This window comes from Haliotis rubra, unplaced genomic scaffold (assembly GCF_003918875.1).
Source record: "Haliotis rubra isolate DU_JTF1 unplaced genomic scaffold, ASM391887v1 Scf1562, whole genome shotgun sequence".
NCBI lineage: Eukaryota > Metazoa > Mollusca > Gastropoda > Lepetellida > Haliotidae > Haliotis > Haliotis rubra.
In genome coordinates, this window is record NW_025765517.1 from 72237 (window position 1) to 86262 (window position 14026).

At 42.4% G+C, this 14026-nt stretch overlaps 1 protein-coding gene across 1 annotated transcript in view; it reads left to right on the forward strand.

The window, feature by feature from the left end:
- Positions 1–14026, forward strand: part of LOC124270980 (E3 ubiquitin-protein ligase DCST1-like) — a 78875-nt gene that overhangs the window by 50268 nt on the left and 14581 nt on the right. Inside the window, exons 8-13 of the mRNA XM_046706051.1 lie at positions 1594–1727; positions 5119–5273; positions 9816–9915; positions 10885–10980; positions 11337–11463; positions 13524–13640. Coding sequence (XP_046562007.1) covers positions 1594–1727; positions 5119–5273; positions 9816–9915; positions 10885–10980; positions 11337–11463; positions 13524–13640 — 729 coding nt within the window. The remainder of the gene's footprint in view (positions 1–1593; positions 1728–5118; positions 5274–9815; positions 9916–10884; positions 10981–11336; positions 11464–13523; positions 13641–14026) is intronic.

The window sequence follows — 14026 nt, forward strand, 5'->3', positions numbered from 1 at the left end:
ACACATCATCTTAGGCTTCCCGCATCGGTGACCATACAACAACACATCATCTTAGACTTCACACATCGGTGACAATACAACAACACATCATCTTAGACTTAACACATCGGTGACAATACAATAACTCATCATCTTAGACTTCACACATCGGTGACAATGCAACAACACATCATCTTAGACTTCACATATCGGTAACAATACAACAACACATCATCTTAGACTTCACACATCGGTGACAATACATCAACACATCATCTTAGACTTCACACATCGGTGACCATACAACAACCCATCATCTTAGACTTCACACATCGGTGACAATACAACAACACATCATCTTAGACTTAACACATCGGTGACCATACAACAACCCATCATCTTAGACTTCACACATCGGTGACAATACAACAACACATCATCTTACACTTCACACATCGGTGACCATACAACAACACATCATCTTAGACTTAACACATCGGTGACAATACAACAACACATCATCTTAGACTTCACACATCGGTGACAATACAACAACACATCATCTAAGACTTCAAATATCGGTGACCATACAACAACCCATCATCTTAGACTTCACACATCGGTGACAATACAACAACACATCATCTTAGACTTCACACATCGGTGACCATACAACAACACATCATCTTAGACTTAACACATCGGTGACCATACAACAACACATCATCTTAGACTTCACACATCGGTGACAATACAACAACACATCATCTAAGACTTCAAATATCGGTGACAATACAACAACCCATCAACTCAGACTTCACACATCGGTGACAATACAACAACACATCATCTTAGACTTAACACATCGGTGACAATACAACAACCCATCATATTAAACTTCACACATCGGTGACCATACAACAACCCATCATGTCAGACTTCACACATCGGTGACAATACAACAACACATCATCTTAGACTTAACACATCGGTGACAATACAACAACCCATCATATTAAACTTCACACATCGGTGACAATACAACAACCCATCATGTCAGACTTCACACATCGGTGACAATACAACAACACATCATCTTAGACTTCACACATCGGTGACAATACAACAACACATCATCTAAGACTTCAAATATCGGTGACAATACAACAACCCATCAACTCAGACTTCACACATCGGTGACAATACAACAACACATCATATTAGACTTAACACATCGGTGACAATACAACAACCCATCATATTAAACTTCACACATCGGTGACAATACAACAACCCATCATGTCAGACCTTACACATCGGTGACAATACAACAATACATCATCTTAGACTTAACACATCGGTGACAATACAACAACCCATCATATTAAACTTCACACATCGGTGACAATACAACAACCCATCATGTCAGACTTCACACATCGGTGACCATACAACAACCCATCAACGCAGACTTCACACATCAGTGACTGTACAACAACTTTCTCATTTGTATCTTCTCTTATCAGTGACAATACTCTAACTTTCCCGAACGTCTCACAATCTGATCATACTTGCCAAGCGTCGTCAAGCCATCGTCTCCTTTCCCCCCCGCAGTCATGCCAGGAGCAATCGGCCTTGACTGCAACTCTATGAAGGTCGTCAATCCGGGTGTTGGTGAGACGTACTCGGCATCACGTGACATGATAGACAACATGGACCAGGGATTCAGCGTCAATATGCAGTATAAGGTTAGAAGATCGATAGTAGCTGAGGAAACCATCATGTTTATTCCATGTGGAGACGCTTCTATGCCTCCATAATACTTTAGTGAACTGTTCGGTATATAAGGCCAACTCGTTTCCTTCCAATCAAATGTTCCGTATGTAAAGCCCTCTAGCTTCATATCAGTGAAGTGTTCGGGATATTACGGCCAACGTGTTTCCTACCAGTGACATGTTCAGTATATCACGGACCAATAGCTTCCTACTAGTGAAGCGTTCAATATATCACGGCCCAATAGCTTCCTACTGGTGAAGTGTTCAGTATAGAAATGAAGTGTTCAGTATATTACGGGCCCTCGTTTTCTACAAATGAAGTGTTCAGTATATTATGGCCCTCTTGTTCTCTACAAATGAAGTGTTCAGTATATTACGGCCCTCTTGTTTTCTACAAAGGTAGTGTTCAGCATATTACGGCCCTCTTGTTTTCTACAAATGAAGTGTTCAGTATATTACGGCCCACTTTTTTGTACAAATGGAGTGTTCAGTATATTGCGGCCCTCTTGTTTTCTACAAATGAAGTGTTCAGTATATTACGGCCCACTTTTTTGTACAAATGAAGTGTTCAGTATATTGCGGCCCACTGGCTTCCTACCAATGAACTGTTCCGTAGATCACGGCCCAGTAGCTTCCTACCAGTGAAGTGTTTCAGTTCATTACAACCCATTTGTTTGCCACCAATGCTCAGTATATTACGGCCTACTTGCTTTCTACCAATGAAGTGCTCAGTATATTACGGCCCTCTTGCTTTCTACCAATGAAGTGTTCAGTATATTACGGCCTACTTGCTTTCTACCAGTGAACTGTTTCAGTTCATTACAACCCATTTGTTTGCCACCAATGAAATGCTCAGTATATTACGGCCTACTTGCTTTCTACCAATGAAGTGTTCATAGAGAATCTCACCCAAGTGTCTTCTGATATCAATTATATCAACACGAGTTGATAAAGTTACAAATATCCGAGGCTTGCCGAGGATATTTTTACTTTTATCAACGAGTGTTGATATATTTGATATCAGAAGACACGAGGGTGAGATTCTATTTATCATCCAAAATCACTCTTCATTAATTTTCAATGAAAAATGTACATCTCTGAACATGGTACTGCCATTAGACTTGCAGTGCAGCGATTTCATAGCATTGTGACGTCATCAAGTACATGACATCATAGCATTGTTAGGGCATTGTACAAAATCTACTGTCAAAACGATATCTCCTAGGAGATATCGTTTGATCTCACACAAGCGATATCTCCTGTGGAACACAGTTTTGGATAATAAAGTATATTACGGCCCTCTTGCTTTCTACCATTGAACTGTTTCAGTTCATTACAACCCATTTGTTTGCCACCAATGAAATGCTCAGTATATTACGGCCTAATTGCTTTCTACCAATGAAGTGTTCAGTATATTACGGCCTACTTGCTTTCTACCAATGAAGTGTTCAGTATATTACGGCCCTCTTGCTTTCTACCAATGAAGTGTTCAGTATATTAGGACCCTCTTGCTTTCTACCAATGAAGTGTTCAGTATATTACGGCCCTCTTGCTTTCTACCAATGAAGTGTTCAGTATATTCCGGCCTACTTGCTTTCTACCAATGAAGTGTTCAGTATATTACGGCCTACTTGCTTTCTACCAATGAAGTGTTCAGTATATTACGGCCCTCTTGCTTTCTACCAATGAAGTGTTCAGTATATTACGACCCTCTTGCTTTCTACCAATGAAGTGTTCAGTATATTACGGCCCTCTTGCTTTCTACCAATGAAGTGTTCAGTATATCACGGCCTACTTGCTTTCTACCAATGAAGTGTTCAGTATATTACGGCCCTCTTGCTTTCTACCAATGAAGTGTTCCGTATATTACGGCCAACTAGCTTCCTACCAGTGAAGTGTTCGGTTTATTACGGCACACTTGTTTCTACCAGTGAAGTGTTCAGTATATTACGGCCCACTTGTATTCTGACAGTGAAGTGTTCAGAAGATAACGGCCCACTTGTTTCCCACCAGTGAAGTGTTCAGTATATTACGGCCCACTTGTATTCTGACAGTGAAGTGTTCAGTAGATAACGGCCCAGTTGTTTCCCACCAGTGAAGTGTTCGGTTTATTACGGCCCACTTGTTTCCCACCAGTGAAGTTTTCGGTTTATTACGGCACACTTGGTTTCTACCAGTGAAGTGTTCGGTTTATTACGGCCCACTTGTTTCCCACCAGTGAAGTGTTCGGTTTATTACGGCACACTTGGTTTCTACCAGTGAAGTGTTCGGTTTATTACGGCCCACTTGTTTCCCACCAGTGAAGTGTTCGGTTTATTACGTGCCGCAATTTGCACTCATGAAGCCTTGCAAAACTTTCCATGTTGAACATTGTTTCAACGAGTGTCTTTTGGTTCTGATTGTCATGAGTGAATTTTATAACATTGGAATCAAATAGTATCTTGGAACTGGAAGTGGGTCTTCATCATGTTCATCAGTGAAAAATGTCATCTTCATCAATACATCAAAGAAACAATGAGTCAAATCGATCCCACAATGGACAGGCACTGACGTTATCGTGGTATTTTTGCAAGACGACACATGGCACTTGTCGCATCTCTCCAGTAAAAGTACCAATGTTGTACATTTTGAATATTCGTAGGGAATCCCGGGCCTTATCTCTAACGGTGATCTTCACATAATAGTTTACATAGGTATCACTGATTGTTCGAGTCTTTTTGAATTTTATGACTAGAAATCAAAAGTTTTACTAAAAGGAATAAGAAAATAAATAGATTCGTGTAATATGTATTTTACTTGTGATTCATTGTATGAATACCTGTTTATGTTGCAATCCCGAAAATAACAGGTAGGTGTAAAGGGGTATTTTTTCACGAGTAACAGGTTTGTTCGATTGAAGCACGAGTAACTTATCAATGAATATTAATCAGGAAAGTAGTCCGTCATAACCTGACCCTAGGTCATCACCATGGAGTAGCCAATCACGGGATTAGAAATCGATCTCACACATGTGTCGTACCATTGTTTTCACATGGGTTTCTCACCAACGGCCCACTTGTTTTCTACCATGGAAGTGTTCAGAATATTATGGCCCACTAGCTTCCTACCAATGAAGTCTTCAGTAGATTACGGCCCACTCGTTTCCTACCAGTGAAGTGTTCAGTATATTAAGGCCCACTTGTTTTCTACTGGATATTTAGATGTTTGTGTGCCACGACAAAACCCGTTTATTAGTATGGGCATGTCTTGAACAGAAAGGTTGAGGTAAGGCTGAGATTGGGCTGGCGGGTTGTATTAGGTTGTCACACTCATTGCTTTGCCTTGGTGTTTTAGGGATTCTCAGCATGGTTTCTCAATCCCCCAGGTGGTGGCCGACACCGAGGCTATAGACTACACGAGGGCGGAGGAAGCACGGAAAGCGACAGTGTACGAATTTTCTCAGAAACGCGAAGCAGTGGAGTTTGTAATGACACTGTTGCAGCGCATCCTCGCCTTCATGTTTCTCTTCATTTTCTACAGGTGTGTAGTAGAAATGTCATTTACCTACAAGTCATGGTCAGACACATGGCAGTCATAGAGTGAAACAGTAAGTCATGGTCAGACACATGGCAGTCATAGTGTGAAACAGTAAGTCTTGGTCATACACCAGTAAGTAATGGTCATACACCAGTAAGTCATGGTCAAACACCAGTAAGTCATGGTCTGACATCAGTAAGTCATGGCCTCACACCAGTAGGTCACGGTATGACACCAGTAAGTCATGGCCTCACACCAGTAAGTCAAGGCCTGACACCAGTGAGTCATGGTCTGACACCAATAAGTCATAGTGTGACACCAGTAGGTCATGGTCTGACATCAGTAGGTCACAGTGTGACACCAGTAGGTTACGATCTGACATCAGTAAGTTATAGTGTGACACCAGTAGGTCATGGTCTGACATCAGTACGATCGGTCACAGTGTGACACCAGTAGGTCATGGTCTGACATCAGTAGGTCACAGTGTGACACCAGTAGGTTACGATCTGACATCAGTAAGTTATAGTGTGACACCAGTAGGTCATGGTCTGACATCAGTAGGTCACAGTGTGACACCAGTAGGTTACGATCTGACATCAGTAAGTTATAGTGTGACACCAGTAGGTCATGGTCTGACATCAGTAGGTCACAGTGTGACACCAGTAAGTTATAGGTGATCTGACATCAGTAGACACCAGTAGGTCGGTCTGACATCTGACATCAGTAGGTTACGATCTGTGACACCAGTAGGTCATGGTCTGACATCAGTAGGTCACAGTGTGACACCAGTAGGTTACGATCTGACATCAGTAAGTTATAGTGTGACACCAGTAGGTCATGGTCTGACATCAGTAGGTCACAGTGTGACACCAGTAGGTTACGATCTGACATCAGTAAGTTATAGTGTGACACCAGTAGGTTACGATCTGACATCAGTGTGGTCTGATCTGACATCAGTAGGTCACAGTGTGACACCAGTAGGTTACGATCTGACATCAGTAGTGTGACACCAGTGTGACACCAGTAGGTCATGGATCTGACATCAGTAGGTCACAGTGTGACACCAGTAGGTCAGTGGTCTGACATCAGTAAGTTATAGTGTGACACCAGTAGGTTACGGTCTGACATCAGTAGGTCAGCAGTGTGACACCAGTAGGTTACGATCTGACATCAGTAGGTTATAGTGTGACACCAGTAGGTCATGGTCTGACATCAGTAGGTACAGTGTGACACCAGTAGTAGGTCACGATCTGACATCAGTAAGTTAGGTCAGTGGTGACATCAGTAGGTCATGGTCTGACACCAGTAGGTCACGGTCTGATATCAGTCAGTCATAGGTCATGGTCTGACATCAGTAGGTCAAGTCATAGGTCAGTAGGTCATGACATCAGTAGGTCACGGTCTGACATCAGTAAGTCATAGTACAGTCATAGTTTGACATCAATAGGTCACGGTCTGACATCAGTAAGTCATGGTGTGACATCAGTAAGTCACAGTCTGACATCAGTAAGTCACGGTCTGACACCAGTAGGTCATAGTCTGACACCAGTAGGTCATAGTCTGACATCAGTAGGCCATGGTCTGACACCAGTAGGTCACGGTCTGACATCAGTAAGTTATAGTCTGACATCAGAAAGTCACGGTCTGACACCAGTAGGTCATGGTCTGACACCAGTAGGTAACGGTCTGACACCAGTAGGTCACGGTCTGACATCAATAAGTTACATGTGACACCAGTAGGTTATGGTCTGACACCAGTAGGTCATGGTCTGACATTAGTAAGTCATTGGTTTGACATCAGCTATACATAGCCTGACACCAGCAAAACTAGATCTGTTTAATGTTGATACCATTAACATGAACCAAATACTCTGTTTTCTATCTGGCGGCAAGTCGCGGCTCAATTATTCGGTAAACCACCTTTTACCAAGTTGAGAAAGACCGGAATCACACCAAAGTTGGGAAAGCAGGCCCAGGGAAGACACCTAACAAGCCTTTTCTACACTACATGTACACCTACCACGAACAACAGCAGAAACACAACAAGCCTTCTCTACACTACATGTACACCTACCACGAACAACAGCAGAAACACAACAAGCCTTTTCTACACTACATGTACACCTACCACGAACAACAGCAGAAACACAACAAGCCTTCTCTACACTACATGTACACCTACCACGAACAACAGCAGAAACACAACAAGCCTTTTCTACACTACACGTACACCTACCACGAACAACAGCAGAAACACAACAAGCCTTTTCTACACTACACGTACACCTACCACGAACAACAGCACAAACACAACAAGCCTTTTCTACACTACATGTACACCTACCACGAACAACAGCAGAAACACAACAAGCCTTTTCTACACTACATGTACACCTACCACGAACAACAGCAGAAACACAACAAGCCTTCTCTACACTACATGTACACCTACCACGAACAACAGCAGAAACACAACAAGCCTTCTCTACACTACATGTACACCTACCACGAACAACAGCAGAAACACAACAAGCCTTCTCTACACTACATGTACACCTACCACGAACAACAGCAGAAACACAACAAGCCTTCTCTACACTACATGTACACCTACCACGAACAACAGCAGAAACACAACAAGCCTTCTCTACACTACATGTACACCTACCACGAACAACAGCAGAAACACAACAAGCCTTTTCTACACTACACGTACACCTACCACGAACAACAGCACAAACACAACAAGCCTTTTCTACACTACACGTACACCTACCACGAACAACAGCACAAACACAACAAGCCTTTTCTACACTACATGTACACCTACCACGAACAACAGCACAAACACAACAAGCCTTTTCTACACTACACGTACACCTACCACGAACAACAGCAGAAACACAACAAGCCTTCTCTACACTACATGTACACCTACCACGAACAACAGCAGAAACACAACAAGCCTTTTCTACACTACACGTACACCTACCACGAACAACAGCAGAAACACAACAAGCCTTTTCTACACTACACGTACACCTACCACGAACAACAGCACAAACACAACAAGCCTTTTCTACACTACATGTACACCTACCACGAACAACAGCAGAAACACAACAAGCCTTCTCTACACTACATGTACACCTACCACGAACAACAGCAGAAACACACAAGCCTTCTCTACACTACATGTACACCTACCACGAACAACAGCAGAAACACAACAAGCCTTCTCTACACTACATGTACACCTACCACGAACAACAGCAGAAACACAACAAGCCTTCTCTACACTACATGTACACCTACCACGAACAACAGCAGAACACACAACAAGCCTTCTCTACACTACATGTACACCTACCACGAACAACAGCAGAAACACAACAAGCCTTCTCTACACTACATGTACACCTACCACGAACAACAGCAGAAACACAACAAGCCTTTTCTACACTACACGTACACCTACCACGAACAACAGCACAAACACAACAAGCCTTTTTACCTACACGTACACACAAGCCTTTTCTACACTACACGTACACCTACCACGAACAACAGCACAAACACAACAAGCCTTTTCTACACTACATGTACACCTACCACGAACAACAGCACAAACACAACAAGCCTTTTCTACACTACATGTACACCTACCACGAACAACAGCAGAAACACAACAAGCCTTTTCTACACTACATGTACACCTACCACGAACAACAGCAGAAACACAACAAGCCTTTTCTACACTACATGTACACCTACCACGAACAACAGCAGAAACACAACAAGCCTTTTCTACACTACATGTACACCTACCACGAACAACAGCAGAAACACAACAAGCCTTCTCTACACTACATGTACACCTACCACGAACAACAGCAGAAACACAACAACCAAATTTAATGAGATTGTGGAGATTTGAAGATTTTGCGTCTTAAGTTATTCACTGCATATACCTATCTATCTTGCAAACTCTTGCCGCGCTTAACTGGGATACAGCAATGTCTGTCGGTAAACAAATGGTTAGGAAGACAAAAGTGGTAAATGTATTGGTGTAAAATGTAGGTACACCTGTTGTCAGGTCAAACGTGGTCCTGTAAAAGGTAAGTACACCTGTGGTCAGGTCAAACGTGGTCAGGTGAAATATAGGTACACTTGTAGTCAGGTCAAACATGGTCCTGTAAAAGGTAAGTACACCTGTGGTCAGGTCAAACGTGGTCAAGTAAATTGTAGGTACACCTGTGGTCAGGCCAAACGTGGTCCTGTAAAATGTAAGTATACCTGTGGTCAGGTCAAACATGGTCATGTAAAATGTAGGTACACCTGTGGTCAGGCCAAACGTGGTTATGTATAGTTTAGGTACACCTGTGGTCCGGCCAAACAGAAATATGATGAAATATGATCAAATGAATAAATACAATCTGAAAGAGATAAATCACTTTTATACTTACATCGTATCTCACACGACATTGGTGATCACGCAACAGATGTTAAGTAGTAAAGATGCTATAGCGAACTTGTATTTCACAGAGCTTACGTGTACGAGAAGAATTATCTGACAGACTTCAAGTACGACAACGTTTACATAACGAAGTACTTCCGCCATATCGACTTCCGTCGGCAGCAGAAGGTAAGTGATGATTTATTGGGTAATTTCCACTTACACAGAGGGTAAGCCCTGTCTATGCTCAACCTCATTTAGCCTCAAACTGCACAATACGTGGAATGAATGTTCTTGAGTATGTTGTACAGAAGTCGAAAGTGGTCGATTTCTCGGCTTTCCTGATTCGCGCCGAAAGACGTATCAAGAAATGCTTCATATGTAAACAAAATATAATGTGTCATGGCCAAATGATAGGGGTGTTATAATCCATGACCATTCAGCTTATAAAACAAGTCGATTCCATGAACATTTACTACTTGCAAATATTAAAATCTTACAAAGTTTGGGACTCACTCTCTACCGGGATCGACTGTCTATCGAGGAAATGGTAGATGATGACGACCAACTTCCAGGTTGAGCATAGACAGGGCTTACCCCCTGTGACATGCTACTATCATTATCGCGTTAGCAACAGGTAAGTGAATATGGGGCACGGTCAGCATTGTTGACCCGAGTGACCACATCTTCCATCCATGTCTCCTGTAGCAACCGGTTAGTGAACATTGGGCACGGCTAGCAGTGTTGAGCTGAGTTGACCTGAGAGCCTTTTATCCATATATCTTTTATCTTATATTCATATATAGTTTAGCAGTCTTGACATGAAATTCTTCAAAGGCATTCAGAAGTTGGTGTAGTAATACAAGACAAATATTATGGATAACAACTTCTTGATTTATTTTACACAACGTTTCTGGGCTAGTTCTTGTAGAGCATTATCCACCTGACGAAGGAGCAAGAACTAGCACAGAAACGTTGTGTAAAATAAATCAAGAAGTTGCTATCCATAAGATTTGTCTTGTATTAGTCTTGACATGTTCACAACACATTGTCCATTTGATGGGCACAACATATAGACGCCATTATAAGTTACAATATGGCATATGTTACATGAAATCCAGTTGTAGACGTAGTTGTATTTCCACAAACATGTTCCAGGGAAAGGCAGTGCTGTTGCCCCTGAAGAAGATCGAGGAGAAGAAGGTCATATACCCGACTTCAAGGAAACTAATGGCCTCAGAAAAATCCAAACTGGTGGGATGTTAGAATCTTGTTAACAATCTCGAAATATGTGTCACACTAGTACCACCACCAAGGTGTGTAGAGACCTGTACCACCATCAGGGTGTGTAGAGACCTGTAGCACCATCTGGGTGTGTAGAGATCTGTACCACCTTCAGTGTGTATCTAGATCTGTACCACCATCAGGATGTGTACAGATCTGTAGCGAAGGTGGCTTTAGGGTTGATGATATTCAGATTGTATGACACTGGCAGTTTCGCAGAAGCTCGGAGGACTACGTGAACACACTTACCTTTAAATCACAGATGGTGACCAAAAAAACAACATATTATGCATACAATTGACGTTGATGAGTGATTTCATCTACAGGTGAAGGGGACGGTGCGGTTGATTTTCCGGGCTCTCATTACCGGCATCATCGTAATGATGGACTTCCTCCTGTTCTGGGTCCTAGACGTGATCCGACGCAACAGCAGGGTTGACTACACACAGAAGGGTGAGCTACCCACATACTACGATGTACATCATACTTCCATGTTCATGTCATCAATATGTAGTGTCACCTCCTGGTACATCATACCGCCATGTTCATGTCATCAATATGTAGTGTCACCTCCTAGTACATCAAACCGCCATGTTCATGTCATCAATATGTAGTGTCACCTCCTGGTACGTCATACCGCCATGTTCTTGTCATCAATATGTAGTGTCACTTCCTCATACATCATACCGCCACGTTCATGTCATCAAAATGTAGTGTCACCTCCTCGGTACATCATACTGCCATGTTCATCTCATCAATATGTAGTGTCACCTCCTGGTACATCATACCACCATGTTCATGTCATCAATATGTAGTGACGGCTCCTCGGTACATCATACCGCCTTGTTCATGTCATGAATATGTAGTGTCACCTTCTGCTACATCATACCACCATGTTCATCTCATCATTATGTAGTGACGGCTTCTCGGTACATCATACCACCATGTTCATGTCATCAATATATAGTGTCACCTCCTGGTACATCATACCACCATGTTCATGTCATCAATATGTAGTGTCACCTCCTGGTACATCATGCCGCCATGTTAATGTCATCAATATGTAGTGTCACCTCCTGGTACATCATACCCCCATGTTCATGTCATCAATATGTAGTGACGCATCCTGGTACATCATTCCACCATGTTCATGTCATCAATATGTAGTGACGCCTCCTCGGTACATCATACCACAATGTTCATGTCATCAATATGTAGTGTCACCTCCTGGTACATCATACCTCCATATTCATGTCATCATTATGTAGTGTCACCTCCTGGTACATCATACCGCCATGTTCATGACATCAATATGTAGTGTCACCTCCTGGTACATCATGCCGCCATGTTCATGTCATCAATATGTAGTGTCACCTCCTGGTACATCATACCGCCATGTTCATATCATCAATTTGTAGTGACGCCTTCTCGGTACATCATACCACCATGTTCCTGTGATCAATATCAAGTGACCCCTTGTCGGTACATCATACCGCCACGTTCATGTCATCAATATGTAGTGTCGCCTCCTCGGTACATCATACCGCCATGTTCATGTCATCAATATGTAGTGTCACCTCCTGGTACATCATACCACAATGTTCATGTCATCAATATGTAGTGTCGCCTCCTGGTACATCATAGCGCCATGTTCATGTCATCAATATGTAGTGATGCCTCCTTGGTACATCATACCACCATGTTCATGTCATCAATATGTAGTGTCACATTCTCGGTACATCATACCACCATGTTCATCTCATCAATATGTAGTGTCACCTCCTGGTACATCATACCGCCATGTTCATGTCATCAATATGTAGTGTCACCTCCTGGTACATCATACCGCCATGTTCATGTCATCAATATATAGTGACGCCTTCTCGGTACATCATACCACCATGTTCATGTCATCAACATGTAGTGTCACCCCCTGGTACATCATACCGCCATGTTCATGTCATCAATATGTAGTGACGGCTTCTCGGTACATCATACCGCCATGTTCATGTCATCAATATGTAGTGACGCCTCCTCGGTACATCATACCACCATGTTCATGTCATCAATATGTAGTGTCACCTTCTCGGTACATCATACCACCATGTTCATGTCATCATTATGTAGTGTCACCTCCTGGTACATCATACCCCCATGTTCATGTCATCAATATGTAGTGTCACCTCCTGGTACATCATACCGCCATGTTCATGTCATCAATATGTAGTGACAGCCTCTTTGGTACATCATACCACCATGTTCATGTCATCAATATGTAGTGACGGCTTCTCGGTACATCATACCACCATGTTCATGTCATCAATATGTAGCATCACCTCCTCGGTACATCATACCACCATGTTCATGTCATCAATATGTAGTGACGGCTTCTCGGTAAATCATACCACAATGTTCATGTCATCAATATGTAGTGACAGCTTCTCGTTAAATCATACAACCATGTTCATGTCATCAAAATGTAGTGACGTGAGAATTCTTTGTTTCTATCTCAGGGAAGCATCGAGTGAATATCAATGTAGAAGGACGAGGGTTCATCAGCGAAATAGTGCGACTCTTTCTTTTTAGTTTTAACTCCAAGCACGAAATTCATCATCTCACCACGAATGCAGGTATGTGACAATTTTTCTAAATGCAAGGTTTTGCTCTCAATGTAGTCTGACCATTGAGTTGGGTGGTGGGTCAACAACTATTTGTCCTTGTTCGCTTTTGTGTCAGGATAATCTAACAATTTTCGTCTTGATCTTGACGGACTTTTCCTTAGGAACTCCCGTTGTGGTCGAATGGAAAACTCCTATTGCACGTAAATTGATGGTATTTGTTGTCACGATCATTAGCAGATAGAAACAAGGTGGAGTCCCAACGTTGAGTATGGGTTTGGTACCCAGTTCTTGGAGGGTAATCTAGTATGTTAAACTGCGGAATGGGATAGCAATCAGTGGCATAGCATCATGTTCCAAAACCTCAAACGGACAGTTGACGTGTCTGTATGTGCCTG